This window comes from Aegilops tauschii, chromosome 3 (genome assembly GCF_002575655.3).
Source record: "Aegilops tauschii subsp. strangulata cultivar AL8/78 chromosome 3, Aet v6.0, whole genome shotgun sequence".
NCBI lineage: Eukaryota > Viridiplantae > Streptophyta > Magnoliopsida > Poales > Poaceae > Aegilops > Aegilops tauschii.
In genome coordinates, this window is record NC_053037.3 from 520442386 (window position 1) to 520463748 (window position 21363).

The 21363-nt window shown below is 47.3% G+C and overlaps 1 protein-coding gene, 1 long non-coding RNA gene and 3 pseudogenes across 2 annotated transcripts; 1 reads left to right on the forward strand and 4 right to left on the reverse strand.

Annotated features, from left to right (window-relative positions):
- Window positions 1-21363, forward strand: part of LOC109760255 (uncharacterized acetyltransferase At3g50280-like) — a 210825-nt pseudogene that overhangs the window by 182694 nt on the left and 6768 nt on the right.
- On the reverse strand, window positions 1873-4190 carry LOC141042486 (uncharacterized). The gene is made up of 2 exons (XR_012205506.1): window positions 2055-4190; window positions 1873-1982 (listed from the first exon to the last, which is right to left on the reverse strand). It is a non-coding gene; the product is annotated as an uncharacterized lncRNA (long non-coding RNA).
- Window positions 4246-9009, reverse strand: LOC109760259 (probably inactive leucine-rich repeat receptor-like protein kinase At5g48380). The gene is made up of 2 exons (XM_073510957.1): window positions 8366-9009; window positions 4246-4621 (listed from the first exon to the last, which is right to left on the reverse strand). The coding sequence occupies exons 1-2, from the start codon at window positions 8914-8916 to the stop codon at window positions 4324-4326; spliced, it is 849 nt and encodes a 282-aa protein (XP_073367058.1). The 5' UTR covers window positions 8917-9009; the 3' UTR covers window positions 4246-4323.
- On the reverse strand, window positions 12975-13943 carry LOC109760258 (probably inactive leucine-rich repeat receptor-like protein kinase At5g48380; annotated as a pseudogene).
- Window positions 14972-17117, reverse strand: LOC109760251 (probably inactive leucine-rich repeat receptor-like protein kinase At5g48380; annotated as a pseudogene).

Below are 21363 nucleotides of genomic sequence, written 5' to 3' on the forward strand. Positions count from 1 at the left end.
GGAGCAAGGGGGAGGCAGCCGGCCAAGGGGAGAGGCGCGCCATAGGGGGGAGTCCTACTCCCACCGGGAGTAGGACTCCTCGTTTCCTTGTGGGAGTAGGAGAAGGGAAGGGGGAAGGAGAAAGAAGGGTGCGCCCCCCTTCCCTAGTCCAATTCGGACCAGACCATGGGGAGGGGTGCGGCCACCTTTTGAGGCCTTTCTCTCCTTTCCCGTATGGCCCATTAAGGCCCAATACGAATTCCCGTAACTCTCCGGTACTCCGAAAAATACCCGAATCACTCGGAACCTTTCCGAAGTCTGAATATAGTCGTCCAATATATCGATTTTTACGTCTCGACCATTTCGAGACTCCTCGTCATATCCCCGATCTCATCTGGGACTCCGAACTCCTTCGGTACATCAAAACTCAATAAAACTATCATCGTAACGTTAAGCGTGCGGACCCTACGGGTTCGAGACCTATGTAGACATGACCGAGACACGTCTCCGGTCAATAACCAATAGCGGGACCTGGATGCCCATATTGGCTCCCACATATTCTACTAAGATCTTTTCGGTCAGACCGCATAACAACATACGTTGTTCCCTTTGTCACCGGTATGTTACTTGCCCGAGATTTAATCGTCGGTATCTCGATACCTAGTTCAATCTCGTTACCGGCAAGTCTCTTTACTCGTTCCGTAACACATCATCCCGCAACTAACTCATTAGTCACAATGCTTGCAAGGCTTATAGTGATGTGCATTACCGAGTGGGCCCAGAGATACCTCTCCGACAATTGGAGTGACAAATCCTAATCTCGAAATACGCCAATCCAACAAGTACCTTTGGAGACACCTGTAGAGCACCTTTATAATCACCCATTTACGTTGTGACGTTTGGTAGCACACAAAGTGTTCCTCCGGTAAACGGGAGTTGCATAATCTCATAGTCATAGGAACATGTATAAGTCATGAAGAAAGCAATAGCAACATACTAAACGATCGAGTGCTAAGCTAACGGAATGGGTCAAGTCAATCACGTCATTCTCCTAATGAGGTGATCTCGTTAATCAAATGACAACTTATGTCTATGACTAGGAAACATAACCATCTTTGATTAACGACCTAGTCAAGTAGAGGCATACTAGTGACACTCTGTTTGTCTATATATTCACACATGTATTATGTTTCCGGTTAATACAATTCTAGCATGAATAATAAACATTTATCATGATACAAGGAAATAAATAATACTTTGTTTTATTGCCTCTAGGGCATATTTCCTTCAGCCGGTGGCCCAGCCGTCCCCCATCAAGCCGGAGCCGAAGCCCGAGCCCATCGCGCGCTTCTCCTGGACGGGAGTGGTACGCAAGTGGGTGTCCGCTCCACCGGTTTGGATGGGGGCGACGCCGGCGCAGGAGCAGGCGTACCTCGAGATGTGGCGCCAGCGCCGGCTGGCAGAGGAGCGTCGTCGCAGCGTGACCTTGAGGAGGAGCAACGCGAGGCCGAGGAGGAGGCGCGCCAGGCCGTGGCTGCACAGGCGGCCGCACCCCCCCCCCCCCACCCCCCGCCCCGGCACTGCCTGCGCCGGCACAGCCCGACATGACGGCGCTCTGGAACACGGCGTTCGCCTGGGCCGGGGCGGCGCCGACGCTCATCGACCTCACGGACCCCGAGGACGACGACGACGCCGCCTAGGGCAGCGCGCCGCCTCGTAATTTAGGTTGTTTTCTTTAAATGCAAATGTGGACGCGTTGACTCTCGCCGGCCTTCGTGGCCGGCTTTAATGTTTAATTAATTATGTTTCCTTTTTTTAATATGCATGCATTCTTTTTTTTTTGCGTCGTCAAAATGGGTTCAGGCTAGCGTTGGGCACACGCGCCGACCCAAATGCGGAAGCGGGCATCCGTGTCCGTCTAGCCGACCCAAACGGACGGCCACACCTTAGTTCATTTGTAATTTTGCGAAAAAAAACCCTTCCACCTTTTAAACTGTTACTCCCTCCGTTCCGATTTACTCGTCGTGGTTTTAGTTCAAATTTGAACTAAAACTAAATCAGAACGGAGGGAGTACTAATCAGCCCCCACTGCTTCTTCCTCCTTCCTCCGTCACCCGCCCGCACCGTGGTCGCCCCAGCCACCGCCGGCACCAGCCGTCGGGCCCAGAGCTCGACGACGGCCAACCTGCGCCGGCCACACCGGAGGCTGCTCAAGCTCCTGCTGCTCCGTGTTCATCGGGAAGAACTGGAGCGAGGCCCTGGCCCCCGATCCGGCCCCCGCCAGCGAGGCCCTGGCCGCGCTCTCCCTCCGTGCCGCTTACCTGCCCGCGGAGTTCGCCGCCGCCGGACACGAGATCGCCGCGGAGGACGAGGACGAGGGGTAAGTGACGGCCGCGTCCAGAGGCGGGAGCAGCACGGCCGCGTCCCGGAGGAGGGAGGAGTTCCAGGGGCTCGAGGAGGAGGACGGCTACGGCGACGCCGGTCCGCCCAGCCTCAGTAGCAGCGGCTACGCCAGCGAGCGGGGGGAACAGTGTCACGTCCAGCGCCAGCGCCGCCTGCGGCATCGAGGAGCCCGACCCCGCCCCGCCCCTCGCCCCCGGCGCCGAGGACTGGGCGCGCAGCAAGAAGCACGCCGACGAGGTCCTGCTCCTTGTGCTGCCGCCAGAGCCCATAGCTCGTGTTCCTCAGGAAGAAGAAGAAGGTAAAATTCAGTTAAAATTTCAGGTTTCAGTAAATTTCAGGTTTCAGGGTTCAGTTAATTTGCTAGTGCCCCAAACTCTGAATTTACTGTGACTGCTCTTTCAAGTGCTGATGAACCTAGATAATTGCTGAAGATAATTTGTAAACTTGTTGCAGACTGTGACTTGGGGAGGTTGATGCATCCAGAATCATTTCAAATTTGGAAAGAAGCATCCATTTGAAAAATGCTGCTCCAGTCTCCAATAGCAACACAAAATATAGGGAATTCTAGCTTTACCAAAAAATTGAGCATGGCATCTACAGGTTACAAAAAAATGAGCATCTTCTCTGCATTTATAAATTATTAGGATAGTGAAAGTATTACTCACTTTGATGGAATTCTAGCTTGTGATGATCTGACAGTGACAAATGTTGCAAATTGATTGAAAGCACTGTAATTCAACCAAAAATCTACTCTGAACAGTGCTTGCAAATTCAGTAACTTAAACTGAGATACAAAAATTTGAGTGAATACTCCACTGTTTTCAGTGAGCAGTACTCCACTATTCAGTTTGATCTGGTATTAATCTCAGCTTGATCTTTTCATTATCTCTGAATTTCAAAATAGTCTACATACTGCAAAATTTGGCACTACATCCAGTTTGGCACTACATAAACCTCTAAATTCAGAGCACTACATCATCCAGTTTGGCACTACACGCAGCTCTAAATTCAGACTAAATCAAATCTGACATACTGGACTACATCAACTGCAGGATTCCACTCTAAATTCAGACTACATCAACAGCAACTACTTGACCAGGATTTGGAGTAGTGCATTGCAAATCGAACTTGTGCTGCTGCTCCAACGTCGGTTCAGTACAGAAATATGTTGTGTTAGATTGAAGATTGTCAATCTTCCTTGTTTTATTCCTCAAGCCACAGAATAAGACTAGTCCACACATACACAAATTTGATAAAATTCAGAGCGCATCAGCATTGCACTGCACTATCAAGAAGATGAAGAAGAAATTCCAAGAGAACGAAGGGAGGAGAAGGGGGAAAAAGGAGACCTTTTCTCCTGCGAACTCCTTAGTGAGCTCCTCCACCCTGGAGGCGGCACCCAGGATACCTTGAGCATCCATGGCTCCTCCACCCTGGAGGCGGCATCCATTGCGCCTGCATACCAGCTCCGGCTCGCCGCCCTCGGGGATAAACGCCTAGTTGGCCGCCGCGCCGTCGGACAGCAGATCGACTAAAAAAATCCAAGCTTCATGGTGGGGAACGAGGAGGCGGCAGCCCGGCATGGGGGAAGCAAGGCGGCGGCGGCGTGGGGCGGGAGGGGCGAAGAGGAGGTGGCGTGCGGCGGGAGGGGGAGCAGGCGGCGGGGGATGGGAGGGGTGGTGGTGGAGAGGAGCGGCATGGGGCGGCGTTCGGTCGGGAGAGAACGAGGAAGAGAGCGAGGAAGAAGGTGGACCTCGGGTTTGGTCGGCGAAACGCTAAGGACTAAACTGCAAAAAATCCATGGGGACAACTATTCTCGAACGGAGGGAGTACTTTATAGTAATCTAAACACTCTTATGTTTCTTTTACAGAGGGGGTAGTTCAAAGTGCTCATTTGGCCACTGGTAGTTGGTGACAGACAAAAGTTTCAGAATAAATGGATCATATGCGGAAGACACATGGAAGGAGCCTCTCAGAACGGAACAAATGGAAGTAGAAGGCCACCACGAGCCCTAGGACGAACCCGACAGCCGCTCCGATACTGGACTGGTCATTGATCCTGCGCAGCCTGATTGGTTTCAGCCTCCATCTTCGACTCCTGGGGCACTCGTCTAATGGTGCGCCGCAAAGGTCCCGGTTCCCGGCAAAGTATAAAGGCGAGAAGTCCTGCGCAAAAGTGGGGATAGGCCCTAAGAGCAAATTGTCTGCAACATTGAACGAGGTTAACTGACCAAGCACACTGAAACGCTCTGGAATTTGACCTCTGAGTTGGTTATGCTGAAGGTTGAACGTGTTTAGGTATGCCAAATTTGCCATACTCTCTGGGATTTCACCTGAAAAGTTATTGTATGAAAGATCCAGAGATGTCACAAACGGTATCTGCTGTCAGCTACTCCATTTTGAGGTGGTGTACCCGGACAAGATGTTTGGTGCAATATACCTTGACTTGATAGGAATGTGCCAAACTCCTTATTCACACACTCGATCCCATTATCTGTCTTGATCATCTGTATCCGTGTATTGAACTGATTTTTCACATAAGCATAGAAGTACTCAAAGCATTTGAAAACCTCATCCTTATGCTTCATAAGATACACCCATGTCATACGAGTATAGCAATCAATGAATGTAACAAAGTACTTCATTCCACTCAGAGAGATAACAAGACATGTCCACACATTTGAATGAATGAGCATAAAAGGGGAAATACTCCTAAGACCCTTACTCACATAAGATGTCTTTGTGTGTTTAGCAAACTCACATGCATCACACACAAGCTTGTTCTTATCCACACCACACATTACATTGGGAAAGTCTTTACTCATCTTCTCAAAAGACATATGTCCCATTCTACAGTGATGAAGCATTGCCCTTGTTTCCTTTTCTCCCATCATTATTGCTAACATCACAGACACCGTACTGTTTGGCACCTCTTGATCCATGTACCATAGCCCATTACGCCTGGTTCCAGTCCCAAGCCTCTTCCCCGTTTGCCTCTCCTGAATTAGACATAAATAGTGGTCAACTATTACTCGACAATCCAAATCGTCAACCAAAGCACTAATTGACAGAAGATTGACTGGAAAGGCAGGAACATGCAAAAACAGATGAAAGTTTAATAAATGGTGTGCATTGTATTGTGCCAATGCCTTTAATTGGCTGTGAGGTGCCATCAGCAGTTTGTATAGTCTCCTTATGTGTGGATGGATATGGAATATATGACTCAAATTCCATTGATGTGCCGGCAACATGCTTTGATGCCCCTGAATCTAATATCCAATCAGTATGTGATCTTTGTGAGAGAATAGATGCATGAGCACAATTACCTTCATCTGTATATGCAAAGTGAGCAAAGTTGCCGTAACTATAATCCTCATGACCCTTATCACCCGTGCTTTCAGTTCTTTTCTTTGATTCTTATTGGGGTGCGCGTGAGGATCCTTCTTCTGGGACAGCCACATTTGCCCTTTGACCACCAGAGTATCCCCGGCCTCGGCCTCCCCTTAATCCACCTCGGTTATATCCTCTCCCCCTTCCAGGCATGTCCCTACGTGGAGCCGTGCAAGAACGAATCAAATGGCCCTTCTCTCTGCAATTGAAGCACTCTCTGCTCTTATAGTCAGTTGCTATGAAGGCTGGATGAGATGGAGTCATTGTATTGTTCTTCATCAACTTTAATCGGACATCCTCCTATGCCATTGCTACTATGGCATCCTCTAAGGTAGGAAGAGTAGGTTGATGAAACAAAGTAGCACATCTCGCCTCAAATGCAGAGCTCAAGCCTTTGAGAAACTGCATCAGTCGCCTCCGTTCAGTCCATTTTCTAGCAGCTGCTATGCAATCTGCATGTGGCAAATCCAGGGGATCATAGTGATCTAAATCAGCCCACAAACGTTGCAGTTCAGCAACATACTCCATCACAGAATTTTCTCCTTGTCTGAGTTCACCAACTCTCTCCTCTGTTTCAGCTATTAACATCACATTCCCTTCGCCTGAGTACAGTTTTGAGATAGTTTTCCATACCTCAGTAGCAGTTGAGATAGTCTCAACAGTTGCAACAATGTTTGGAGACAAGGAGTTCAACAACCATGCCATTATCACAGAGTTTGTACTGCTCCATGTCCTCCATTATTTCAGTTTTCTTGTCTCCTGGCTCCTCTGCCTCACCATTGACAAAGCCCTCAAACCCTTTAGTCCTAAAGATGAGTAGTGCCCTTCTTGACCAGCTCAAATAATTCTTGACACCTTCCAGCTTAATTTCATTTGGCATCAAGTCAATTTTCTGAATTGGCTCAATGTGAGGAACAATTGCATTATTTGGAGGCGTTGCAGCTCCTACCTTGGCTGTGAGGAGCTCAGCCAATTTTCAATTGCCTTCTCGAGTCCCTGATTTTCGCCCATGTCTTGCCTCAAATCACGGCAGGCAAGACCTTTCCTTCTCCCTCAGTACACTATCTAGTAGCCCCTCACACAGTATACATCTGTCTTGTCAACATTGAGAATTCTTTCAGAATTTTCTGTAGCACGTAAATTTGAATTTTGTGACATGGTATCATCGGATGTTTCCCCGTCAATAGTGCGTGCAAGAAATGTAGAGACCTTAACCGGCCACTCAAATTTATCAGTCTGTAAAAATATATATAATAAAGAGACTTATTAGAAAGGAAGTGGATAAACTGAGCTCGAGCCCATATGAGCCTGGGTGAACAGTAAAATCAGAAGAAGAAAAATCAAAAAATTATGGGTTTTTTTGTGGCAACATTTGACAAATGTTTTAAATGCTTGCAAAATTTCATCGTAAAATGACATTCATGTAAATCGTGGCAAAAAATGTGATGCTCCAAAAAAGCTATTGTAGAATGTTGGTTTTGTTTTATTTTTGCCACAACCTCCACGGATGTTATTTCGTGATGAAAACTTGCCAACATTGAAAACATTTGTCAAATGTTCAAATGTTGCCGCAAAAAAAAATCAGAATTTTTTGAATTTGTTTTCTGATTTTACTGTTCACTCGAGCTCATATGAGCTCGAGTTGAGAAGGGCACTTTCGTTGTACTAGTATTTTTCTGGGAACGTTCTCTGACTGGCCATTCAACGAACAAACTGACCCGACATCTTGAGATTCAGAGTAAATCCAGGATAAAAACCGCCTGGATTTCATTTCGGTAGGCCGATGCCAAGCGCACCGCACGTGGAAATATGCCGCCGCTGAAGGAGGAAGGTTAGCAATATGTATGGAATCCGTTGGCAGGGAGCGATGACCAAGGAACAGCCAAGCAAGTACCGGCCAGCGGATCCCAGAGCTTCCTTCCCGGCGATCCAATCGGCTGCGTACTCAGAGAGATCCACTTGGAATAAGACAATACTCAGAGAGATCTGCTGCACTGACACCCTGGGTGCCCGAAGTTCGACCCCACGCTGCCGATTCACCGCCGGCGACCTACAGAACCCAGCATCGCCACCCGCCTATGCTCTGATACCATGAAGTGTGGTGGATTTGGGAAATTTCTGGATAACTCTATTCCTCTCTAGTCTGTACAATACATATACTAGTTTACATGGGCCAAGTGGGCCAGACTTACTCACACATATACAACCCAACAACACTAAGATTATACTGTCGGAAGTGCTCATTTGGCCTCCGGAAGCTATGCTAAACAAAGTTTCAGAACAAGCGAATCATATGCGGACGACATAGGCACGGAGCCTCTCGGAGCAGACAAAGCAGTGCGGGAAGTAGAAGGCCACCACAAACCCCACAACGAATCCGATGGCCGCTCCCATGCTCGACTCGTCGTTGAGCCTATGCAGCTTGATTCGTACCGGTCTCCATCTCCTCCTGGAGCGGGGACAATGGTGCACCGCAAAGCCCTTGGTTACCATCAAAGTTCGAAGCTGGAAAAATTAGTAGCGAAGGAGGAATAGGAGCGAAGGAGGAATAGGCCCGGATAAACAGTTCTCTGCAACATTGAACATCGATAACCGAGTAAGCAAATCGAATTGCGGTGGAATTTGACCGTTGAGTTGGTTATGTTGGAGGTTGAGGAGATTCAGATATGTCATATTTGAGATATTCTGTGGGATTGATCGCGAAAAGCTATTGTATGAAAGATCCAAAGATGTCAGATACGGCACCTGCCGTGAGAAGTCGGGTGGGTTTGGTCCTGAAAAGCTGTTATTCGACAGGCCCATGCCGGTCATGCTTGCACAATCTTGAAGACCTTGAGGAAATGCACCTTGAAGTCCGAGGTTGCCGAGACGCAGAGAGAGAACCATGTTCTCATCGGCGAACCAGCATTCCACAGCAGTAAAGCAGCATATGAAACCGTCGGTTTCATTTTCAAAGTTCCAAGAGGATTTGAGTACACTGTTGGGATCAATCACCGACTGTTGCACAGTCTTCAGGCACTGGATATCTTGTTCAGTACAAAAACACAATGTTGAGATGTTCAGGAGGAGAAACAATAGGAGGAACTTGGCACCATCAGCCATGTCAAACATGGAGTGACACAAACAACTTGTCAGCCAAATCATGCAACTTATAACTTCCAGCGTCACGTGATCAAAACTTGCGTAAGAATACTTGATCACTCTACTTGAAAAAAGAAGAAATAATTTACTCAAAAAACTCACCAGTTGATCGATCCAAAGCAGAAGCGGTTTCCCTACAACACATGAAACCTAATTGCTTGCTTTACAATATCGAATTGAATCTAGCACATTGACAGAAAACAAATATAGCGGTGAATCTCTACCATTCAAATATTATAACTCTCGAGTATTAAATCTTTACAGTTCATTTTCTATCGTTTTAATAATATAATAGATAGATAGATTGATAGATAGATAGATAGATAGATAGATGCATGTGGTGCATTTTAACTAGGTCCAAACCTTCAGAGTTTCAGAGTGTCGCACAACACTCTACAGCCACGAGCAGGTTACACTACTCACAAATATCAGTTTATGTATCAGTCACCAGTTCACCACATTTATCCATAAATGTATCACTGATAAATTTTCACAGGCACGGTGCTCAGGGCACCAACCAAACAGCCCAACATAGTGCAAGAACAACAGCAAGAGACTTTCTTTTGTATCTGCTTCCAAGAAGTTTAGTCTATTGCGCACTTCATGTTTCTTATGTTAGTTGTTATCTAGATACATGTTAATTCACGTCTTCACAAGATGCTCCATCAAGGTCAGCGTCGGCATCCTGAGGCCTGACTGGCTCGCCCCTAGCGCCGCCTATCACGGCCACGCCCCCACCGGCAGGTTCGGCTGCCACATCTAGAGCAAGGCCAACTTCGTCACCTAATACGAGGACATGCCAACCGGGCGCCACGTCAAATAGGTCTTCTACACCGGTAATTATCAATCAATGAACCCTCCCCGTCCTGCTGCTTGTCGTGATGAAGGCCACGAATGGTGAAATTAGCCAGTAATATGTGATTCCATTGAGGGTAAATTAGCCAATGATTTGTGATTCCATTGAGGATCTAGGTCATGCTACAATTACAACAGGGAAAATTGGGGATATATTCGGTTTTTTCTTAAGTCAAACTGAGAGATAAGAACAATGTGTTAAGGATGAGATCAGTTTGTATAGAATCATAAAGAACTTATGACATCTCGCTAAGGCACACATATAGACAGTTGTTGCAACTTGCGTTGTTACAAAGGAACATCTTCTAGCCTAAGTGAAGCTCATACCACACCAGTAACTAGTACTATCTATTAAATCCAACACAGTACATACAGTAGATCTTGAACAAGAAGGAGGTAACATTACTTGCAGACATGTTTAATTTGGCCGTAAATTAGAATTGGGACCAGTAAGACATTTGGCTTTGCCTCTATCTGTTGATAGGACCAAAGCTGCAGATTCATGAATGATCACTACAGATATGATATGACAGATAAATCTGTATACAAGGCTCTGACAAAGAGAGGTGTGCGTCACACCGATAGTAAACAATGTACTTGCAATATCAGGGGTACACTTGGTCTTTTTTAATCTCCTTTGTGCTTAGGGGTCTTATAGAATCCAGCAATGTGTATAGGATCTTAAATTCCAGTGATTTGGGAGGGCTTCTTCTATTGTTCAGAGTCACACTTGGTACATGTCAAACAGAAAGGAAAATAACATGTGTGAATGATAGAGCACCAATTTGTACAAAATCCAAAAATATGGTCCAACAGATTGTAGTGGTGCCACATGGACAGAGTTGCTGCAACTTTCTTTGTTTAGATTCTGATGTTTCATTTCCTAATTCACAAGGTAAGCTTACCTTTCAGCAGCAAGCAACCAAAGTTTCAGAATCACTAGAATTTATGATTCATAAATTCCAATGATTTGGGAATGCGTCTTCTATTGTTCGGAGTCACACTTGGTACAGGTCAAACAAAAAGGGAAATAACATGTGTGAATGATATAGCACCAATTTGTACATAATCATAAAATAAGGTCCAAGAGATTGTGGTGGTGTCACATGGACACAGTTGCTGCAACTTTCTTTCTTTAGATTTTGATGTTTCATTTCCTGATTCATACTGTAAGCTTACTTTTAGCTGACTTTTTCACTAATGACTCGAAAATAAACCAGCGAATGGATTAGTATATAAAAAAACAGATTTTGAACAAAAAAGCCCAGTGCTAATGTATAGCACGTGCCAACCCAGGGGATGCAATTGCGCTATTTCTTTTACGGTTGTGCCCTCATAGGGGATCTTTTTGCTGCATTATTTTGGTCCGTGCGCACTTATTGGTGCTGGGTCACGGATGGGCTCGGAGGCCTTCTTTTCGTCCGTGTGCACTTGTTGGTGCTGGGTCACGGGTTGGGCTCAGTGACCTCTTTTATTTGTGCTCTTTGGCATCTTTCGCAGCTGACAACCGTGCATGATCCCCGTGTTGGCAATGCAGTAGGCAAAGTCCGTTTAATAAACCGGTCACGCTTCAATTAAACTTCCAGTATGGTACTAACGACGCGCGCCGCGAACGGAAACCAGCGCCATCTTTCTCTCTCGCGTGGACACGAAAACAAGCCAACCCATGCGGCCCAATGTCGGCCGCAAATTCTCAAAAAAAAAGAGAAGCTATTCGGCCGCTTCCCCTCAGAGAAAAAAAACTATTCGGTCGCTCGCTCTCGCTTCGCTGTAGGGCTCACTCCGCCGCCGGGGAAGAGCAGTCGCTGCTCCGCCGTCAGGGCGTGATACGCCTAGCCGCGCCCTGAATCCGAGGAGAGAGATTCGTCGATGTGGCTGAGCTATCGAGGCCATGAAGCCCACGCGGCTGTCTCCGTCGGGGCGCGACGCGCCTAGCCGTGGAGTCAACGGAGCCGGCCGCTGCCCCGCGACGGCCCAGAGCAAGCGTTAACGACGCCGCCGAGGTGTCGACGCCACGAAGCCAACGCCGTCGTCTGCTCAGTTGATTGACTTGCATTGCTCGGTACTGTCACTGGATTTTCCCGACTACTTGTCTTGCCTTGCACTACTTGTCTCACTGGATGTTTCAATTGGAACCTGGAGAGAAACGACGGCAGAAAAGAAGGAAAATGCCATCTTGAGATGTAATTGATGTGAATCAAGAGTAAAATACAGTGAATGGTGTGACTGAATTTGAGTTTCAGATTGTAATGTGATTTGAGAGTGGAGTTGAGTGAATAGTTTGACTGAATGCAAAATTCAGGGTTGTACACTGATGGAAATTGGGATTGCTAAAAAAATATTGAATGTGACCTTGCATACATAACCTGTAGGTGCATTGAACAAAAGCCATGCCAAACCGGACAGTATATCTCTGGAAGGAATGTCAAGAGATTGAGCATTTTTAGTTGCTACTCAGAATTGAAGCATAATTGGACTGAACTAAGTGGCAAAAACCTTCAGAGTTTGGTAGAGGAGGAAGTCTACAGTTACTAAAACATAAACTGTTGCCTGCTAGTACTTGCTAGACCAGTAGCTGTATACCAACAAGAATACCCATGGTCCAGATTTCTCATGCATATGCAAGGTTCTCAGTAGAAAGATGATGATCGTTATGCATCTTTTCAGAATTGAAATATGCACTACAGGCAAACCAAAGCGCTGGCACTTCAATATGTTCCAGAATTGAAATAAACTGAGGTTACTGTTCAGAACAAGTGAATCATCTTTTCGAAAGAAAAAAACACACAAGTGAATCGTATGCAACAACAAAGGCACGGAGCCTCTTGGAGCAGACGAAGGAATGCAGGATCCAATACTGTAATGATCGTTAATCGTGTGGCATTTATGCAATGGTGTACCGCAACAAAGCCCCCAGTTACCAACAAAGTTCATAGGCCAAACTTCCTGTGGCAAAACAGGAATAGCCCCCGATAACAAGTTGCCCCCAGTTAACATTGAATGTAGTTAACCGATCTAGCTTATCGAATCGTAGAAACGGCTAGTAAATCGTTCTATAAGTTGGTTAAGCTGAAGGTTGAAATAATCATTTTAGAAGAGTTGAAATGCGCATTACAAGCAATGCACACACACTTGCTAAGTTACATATCATGAGGTGACAAAGCTACTAGTAAGTTGTTCATGCAGAAACAGAAACCAACCTAAACTTGTGGTTCAAAGTGCTCATTTGGCCCCTGGTAGTTCATGACAGACAAAAGTTTCAGAACAAGTGGATCATGTGCGGAAGACACAAGGAAGGAGCCTCTCACAGCATAACAAGTGGAAGTAGAAGGCCACCACGAACCCTAGGACAAACCCGACAGCCACTCCGATACTGGACTCTTCGTTGATTTTGTGCAGCCTGATTGGTATCAGCCTCCATCTTCGACTCCGGGGGCACTCGTCCAATGGTGCACCACAAAGTTCCCGGTTACCAGCAAAGTATAAAGGCGAGAAGTAATGTGCAAAAGTAGGAATAGGCCCCGACAAGAAGTTATCTGCAACAATGAACGTGGTTAACCGATTGAGCATGCTGAACCACTCTGGAATTTGACCGCTGAGTTCGTTATGTTGAAGTTTCAATACATTTAGGTATGCCAAATTTGCGATACTCTCTGGGATTTCACCTGAAAAGTTATTGTATGAGAGATTCAGAGATGTCACATACGATATCTGATGTGCAATACCGGAGGGAATGGGTCCTGAAAAGTTGTTATACGACAGGTCCAAGATGTTCAAGCTTGTGCAATTTTGAAGACCCTGAGGAAATGGGCCTTCAAGTCCTAGGTTGCTGAGTCGCAGAGAGAGAACCCTGTTCTCGCCGCCGTTCTAGCATTCCACACCAGCAAAATAGCATATGTAACCGTCGGTGGCATATCCGAAGTTCCAAGAGGATTTGAGTACGCCCAAGGGATCAATCACTGATTGTTGCACAGACCTCATGCACTGGATATCTTGTTCAGAACCAAAACATAACGATGAGCTGCTCAAGAGGAGAAACAAAAGGAGGAACTTGGTATCCTCGGCCATCACTCTGCCCGGCCAAAACTCGCAACTTCTCAATTCCAACGCCAGCGCCACCTGACCAAAACATGTGTAAGAACACTTATAAACTCGGATTCAAATAAACCAGACCAAGACATGGAGACACTACAAAGCAGCCTTCAGAAAGGCAAATAAAAATACATGTTTACTTGCTTTGTTGATTTCATGTACAAATAGTTCTTGGACAAGATGATGTATTTCGGAAAACTCACCAGTTGATGCAGCCAAAGCAGAGACCACCGCCTGCAAAGATTGAACGGGAGCAATGCTTTTAAAACGGAGAATCCCTCCATTAGAGGACATAATATTTTTCCTGTTAAATTCTAAAGTCTTGTTGACGCTAGCACATTGCACCAAGGCAACAGAATTCAGTCGGCCGGCCGGCCGGCCGGCAGGTAACGTAACAAGGAAATTAGTGCTGTGTTGGCTTAGAGAAAGTTTAGGTTTAGGGAGTTAACTATGTTAGGAGTTCAATCATATGGTGTAAGGTGATGTCCAGAAAACATTCTAAAAAATGGGGGGACTGCATTTTAGAAACATGGAGGACACTCATGGAGCGCCTACTCAAGACCAGAATGACGGAGCTTCAAGATTGATGAAAAGTCAGCAGATGTGTCCTGTTGTCGACGGAAAACGTCGACTCCTGCTGAAATAATATTCCGTCTTAGGCTGCATTTGGATTCGCTGTAACTAATTAATTACGGGGGTGTTTATTTTACACTTGTATCTTACCGGCCGCTCAGCAATTTTCCGCTGGAAACCAGACGATGAGCCGAGACCTGTATTTTTTACAGATGTATTCAAAGGCAACATGACAATCCAATCAGGGCCTTAATGGGACATACATGTGTTTCAAATGTGAGATTTTATTCCTGGTGGACTGGAGGTAGCCTCTTAATCATCCAATATGTTGATTCTCGAAAGCAGAGATATGCTATAAGAACATAGAAAATAATTGGAATTCCTACGGAAGGAATTTATTACAAGATAAAGAAAATGATAATATAGATATATTTTGGAGGAAGACATGAAATTTGAGACAACTCATGAAATATTGAGGAACAAACATGGAAATTCAAGAATATGGTGACTTGCGTGAATGATCATGATTTTTTATGAGTTTTTTTATTATCCTTTTATGAGAATGCTTCTGAATTTTGTAAGTTCTAGTAGACTTCCTAATTTATTCGTTCCTATTTCAAATTCTGAGATGTTATTGTAACTTTTCTAGAACATTTCTGAGGTTTTCTTCATATGTTTTCTCTTACTCCACCCTAACTTTTCTATAACTGTTTTTAATTCCATTATTTGTTCATTTAAATTGATTAAAGTGTCACGAGTGTGTAACCACTGCCACATGATTAGCCATACCACTCTTTGTAAGTTTGGGAGTAAATCTGCTATCACAAGTTATGGTTCAAATTTATTTGTTTTGAAAACTGGAGACCAAATTTACAAAGCTTAATCAATAGTGGAGGGACCAAATTGACCCAAAAAAATTGTACATTACCATTTCCCATTGATACCGGGCTTAGTAAAGCATGAACAAGATCACATAAATCCTCATCAGTTCCCTCAAGCCCAGGCGGCCAGGCACAAAAGTTTTGTTTGAATCAAGGAGACATTTTCAATACACACCAGAATGTACACAAGCTCATCCTTTTGGACACGCATATGAGTTGTTTTCCGGCAGTGTTACCACCCAATGATGAACAGACCAACACAAGCAGCACGCAGCAGGTGCATTCTCCTGCTAGTTCATTCTGCACATCCTGTTTTTTTTGCGAGACATTCTGCACACCCTTGGCATCCCTGGGTGACAAGCCGTCGACCTCTGTCCGAAAAAGCTTGTCCCTCAAATGAATGTATCTAACACCAAGTTAGTGCTAGAAACATCCATTTGAAGAACAAGCATGGGACAAGCTTTTCCGGACGGAGGGAGTAGATGCATGGATCATGGCCATCAGCCCATCACGAACCCCATCCATGCATCAGGCTCTCCACAATAACAGAAAACGAAACTGAAAGAAGGGAGCTTCCACAGAAACCATTCTGCTCTGTTGATGGCACACAGCCTCGGGTCTCCCTAGAAATTTCACCGGAACATGCGAAGGTGTCCTCTTCATGAGCAAAGCCTTTCAGGAGGAACTGGAAATGGGGAGAAAAACACTGCAGAAGTGTAGAGTTTCATAGGCTAGCCGGAGCTGCCTTGTTTTTGTTCCTTTAGAAATGTGGACAGGGTACAAATAAGCATGGTCAGTTGATGCCTCGCCTCTCTCTAGAAGAGTTGAAATATGCACTAACAAGCACCGGCAGTTGCTAGTTGCCAGGCATACATATCATGTGAATTAAGATAATCGTTACTGCAGGGAACAAGCTAAGAAAGACTACTGTCTGAAGTGCTCATTTGGCCTCCGGAAGCTATGCCAGACAAAAGTTTCAGAATAACAAGTGAATCATATGCGGACGACGTAGGCTCGGAGCCTCTCGGAGCAGACGAAGCAGTGCGGGAAGTAGAAGGCCACCACGAACCCCACGACAAATCCGACGGCTGCTCCGATGCTCGACTGGTCGTTGAGCCTGGGCAGCCTGATTCGTACCGGTCTCCATCTCCTCTTCGAGGGGGGACAATCATCCAATGGTGCACCACAAAGCCCTTGGTTACCAGCAAAGTTTGAAGCCGAGAAGTTCTGTAGCAAAGAAGGAATAGGCCCTGATAACAAGTTCTCCGCAACTTTGAATGCGGTTAACCGAGTAAGAAAATTGAATTGCGGTGGAATTTGACCGCTGAGTTGGTTATGCTGAAGGTTGAGGATATTCAGATATGTCATATTTGAGATATTCTGTGGGATTGAACCCGTAAAACTATTGTATGAAAGGTCCAGAGATGTCAGGTACGGCACCTGCCGTGAAATGTCCTAAGGGATTGGTCCTGAAAAATTGTTGTTTGACAGATCCAGGCCGGTCACGCTTGAACAATTCTCTAGACCTTGAGGAAATGGGCCTTCAAGTCCTAGGTTGCCAAGACGTAAACTGAGAACCCTGTTCTCGTCAGGGTACCAAAATTCCACACCAGTAAAGCGGCATATGTAAGCATTATTGGGATAGGGATTTTCAAAGTACCACAAGGATTTGAGTACGCCGTTGGGATCAATCACCGATTGTTGTACAGATTTCAGGCACTGGATATCAGCTTCAGAACCAAAACACAACGATGAGCAGCTCAAGAGTAAAGCCAAAAGGAGGAACTTGGTATCATCAGCCATCGCAAACATGGAGTGAAACAAACAGCAGCTATGCTCGGCCCAAACCTGCGGCTTGTAAATTCCGACGCCACCTGACCAAAACATGTGAAAGAGCACTTATAATATCGGATTGAAATACCAAGACATGGAGACACTACAAAAAGCAGCCTTCAGAAAGGCAAATAATAAGACATGTTTACTTGCTTTGTTGATTTCATGTACAATAGTTCTTGGACAAGATGAGGTGCTCCTCCTGAAAACTCACGAGTTGATGCAGCCAAAGCAGAAGCCACCGCCTGCAATGATTGAACGGGCGCAACGCTTTAAAACAGAGAATCGCTCTAATAGAGCATATAGTAATTTTCCTGTTAGTTTCTGAAGTCTTGTAGACGCCAGCACATTGTACCAAGGCAACGGAAATGCAGTCGCGGCCGGCCGGCAGGCAGGTCAAGGTCAGCAGGTTTACGTACGAATGAAATTAGTGCTGTGGGCCTTGTCAAAGAGAAACTCAGGGAGCACAAAAAAGCCCTCCCCTCCTATCCTCTCCCGCGACCACACCGCCCCCGCGGGCGGCCGGCCGCACCCAGCCCTCTCCCCCGCGCGCCTCTCCCTCCCCCTTCCTGTCTGCCGCCGTCGCCGGCGCCCGCTGCGGGCCTGGCCCGGGCGACGCTAGTGGCGGCGGCCCCCTGGCTTTTCCCCTCTCGGGTGTCCGCCGGCGCGGGACGGGGCGACCCCGGGCGGTGCTTCTAGGCGGCGGCGGCGGGGGCTCTCGGCGCGAGCGGGGGCGGACTTCTGGACGGCGGCGTCGCTGTTGGCGGCGGGGTGACGCGGCGGCGCGGCCTGGCGGCGCCCGCTCGGCCCAGATCTGGGCCCTTCGGGCCCCATCTGGGCCTGGGCGGGCCGGCGGCGGGGCGGGTCTGCTTCGTGGCTTCCGGGAGGCGGGGGAGAAACGATGAGCGGCAGGGTGCTGGCGGCGCCATCGCCGGCTTGCTGCAGTGTGGCGGCGGGGCTTAGCGGGCCCGTTTCGGGCCTGGCCGGGCCAGGGGTGGCCTGGCATGCCCTGCTGCCGCGTCCGGACGGCTACCGCGACGGTGCCGGAGGTCCTGGCCTCCCGCACGACGGCGGTGGAGGTGGTTCCCTCCCGTTCGGCTTCGGTGCTGCTTCTCCCTCCGCGGGGCGCTTCTCCCCGGTCCTCTTGGCCTCGTGTTGGTGTTCGCAGTGAGGCGGCGTGGGTGACGGCGCAACCGCGATGGCGCATGGTGGTGGGCGGCGGTCTGGCTGGTTGGCTCTGGTCCGTGGGGCGGTGGGGATTGGAGTACGGGAGAAATCCTTGCCGGTCTTCGACCCCGATGCGGTGACACTTGCGGGTGCCACCATTCCTTCCTGGAGGGTGTCGGTGATATCCATCCCCCACCTCCCTCCGCGTGCCAGAGAAACCCTAGGACATGTCCAGGCAGCAGCGTCGTCGGCGTCGCTTTCCTTCTTGGAGGTGCTGTTTTGTACGCGGTGGTCCGGAGCCTCGGGTTGTAGTGGTTTGTGTCTGGTGGGCGTAGCGGTGGCGGGTCATCCGCGCTCTATCGAGCTGCCGTTGTTGGCATTTGCTTCTTCTTCTTTTTCTTTTGGGCTTGTTGTGTTGTTCACCCCAGCGATCCTGTATCGGCGTTGGTTGCTTTGGAATACAAAGCGGGGGGAAACCCTTTTTTGGTAAATTAGTGTTGTATTGTCTTAGAAAGTCAGGTTTAGGGAGTTAACTATGTTAGGAGTTCGATCATATGGTGTAAGGTGATTTCTAAAAAACATTATAGAAAATGAGTGGGAGCATTTTTTTTAGAAACACAAAGTACAACATAACGCATACACACGGAGCACACACTCATGCAGCGCCTACTGAAGACCAGAATCATGGAGCTTCATTGACGAAAAGTCACCACATGCGTCTTGTTGTTGATGGGAACATCGACTCCCGCTAAAACAATATTCCATCTTAATGAGACATACTTCCTCCGTTCCCAAATATTTGTTCATTTTTAAATGATTAACGTGTCATGCGTTCACGAGTGCAGAACCACTACCACATCATCAGCCATACCACTCTTTGTAAGTTTTGGAGTAAATCTGCTATCACAAGTTATGGTTCAAACTTATTTGTTTCATAAACTGGGGACTAAAACAAAGCTTAATCAATAGTGGAGGGACCAAATTTACAAAAAGAACTGTACATTACCATTTCCCATTGATACCGGGCTTAGTAAAGCATGAACAAGATCACATAAATCCTCATCAGTTCCCTCAAGCCCAGGCACAAAAGTTTTCTTGTTTGAATTCAGGAGACATTTTCAGTACACACCAGAATGTACACAAGCTCATCCTTTTGGACACGCATATGAGTTGTTTTCCGACACTGTTGCCACCCAATGATGAACAGCAACAAAGGCAGCAGGTGCATTCTCCTGCTAGTTCATTCTGCACATCCTTTTTTTTGCGAGACATTCTGCACATCCTTGGCATCCTTGGCTGACAATGGATCAGCCCATCACGAACCCCATCCATGCATCAGGCTCTCCACAATAACAGAAAACGAAACTGAAAGAAGGGAGCTTCCACAGAAACCAATCTGCTCTGTTGATGGCACACGACAGAGATGTCGGGACCCCGATTCCAAAGCTGTCGGGACCCCGATTCCAAATCACATCGATCTAGCCGGTAACACCTCATATCACTTTGCGGCCTCACGCACGGTATTCCCACGGGTGTCGCCTTACCATGGCCCGGGACCGTTTGCGCCTTTTGGCTCACGTATATGATAGTGTCGCTAGCATCCATATGACAGAGGACCCGGGCCGACATGGCTAGTCGTGAACCCAAAGCGGCACTAACGTATGGGGACAGGCATACATGAATCAACATCGAACGTGTCGGTCAGCAGCGTGCGAATCCGGGCTGTAGCACTGGGCTAACAGGACTCCGGGAACCCGGGCTGTAGCAGGCTAGGCAGGACTCCGGATGTGACCGCGTGACATTTCCCCGAAGGGACAGACACAGGAACGATATGAAACACATGCCGGCCAGTCAAGTGTCCAGAGCAGTAGTGCTGGGCTAGCAGGACTCCGGTGAACCGGGCTGTAGCGGACTACTATGGCTCATGGAAGCACAAAACTACATTTCCCCATAAGAGAGGCTACCAAGGATAAACAACTAGGTTGTCGGATCCCACACATACCAAGCATTTCAATCATACACACAATATGCTCGATATGTGCAAATACAACATGGCATCACAACAAGACTCTACGACTCAGAGTATTTATTCATTAGGCTCCGAAGAGCCAGATATTACAAACATGGGTCTCATGACCCAACATTCAGAGCATACAAGTCAAAGCACATGCGGAAGCTTAACATGTCTGAGTACAGACATCTACAAATGGAAAAGGCTGAGAAGCCTGACTATTTACTAGATCCTGCCGAGGGCACAAGATCGTAGCTGAGGTATCAAGCTAAACGTCGAAGTCCACACGGAACTACTAGAGAGACTGACGTCTCTCTGCAAAACATAAAATAGGCAAACGTGAGTACAAATGTACCCAGCAAGACTTACATCAGAACTATCTACATATGCATCGGTATCAACAAAGGGGGGTGGTGGAGTTTAACTGCAGCAAGCCAGCTTTGACTCGGTGGCTATCCTAAACTATGACTGCAAGTAACTCTTTTGAGGTGGCGCACACGAGTCCACATATTCACCATATCAATACACCACTATGGATCTGCTCCCGTCTCCCTACGAGAACACCATCCATAGCACTCACGCTTATCTTGCGCATTTTAGAGTATCCACTTTCACTTGTCTATGAACTGTTATAGGCAACCCAGAAGTCCTTTACCGCGGACACGGCTATTCGAATAGATCATATTAACCCTGCAGGGGTGTACTTCGTCACACACGCTCTCGCCACTTACCACCATGTACACCTCGTGTACCTCGGCAACCTTCAAGCGGAAGCCTGGCGAGGGAGTCGGCCACGACCTGACTAACCACACAAGTCTCTCGTCCAGGTTTATCGCCTATTCGGGTTCCATCCGCAAGGAGATCCGGCCGGGGTGTCGCTCACGGCCCCAAACGATGTGAACAGGGTTCCCAAGCCCACCTCGACGGATGGATCTACGCTTGGTACACCGTGCCACGGTGCCTAGTCTGTCCCAAGCCCACCTGTACCGGGTACCACTTGGTAGACTACTAACACAACCTACAAACACCAGAAACTAG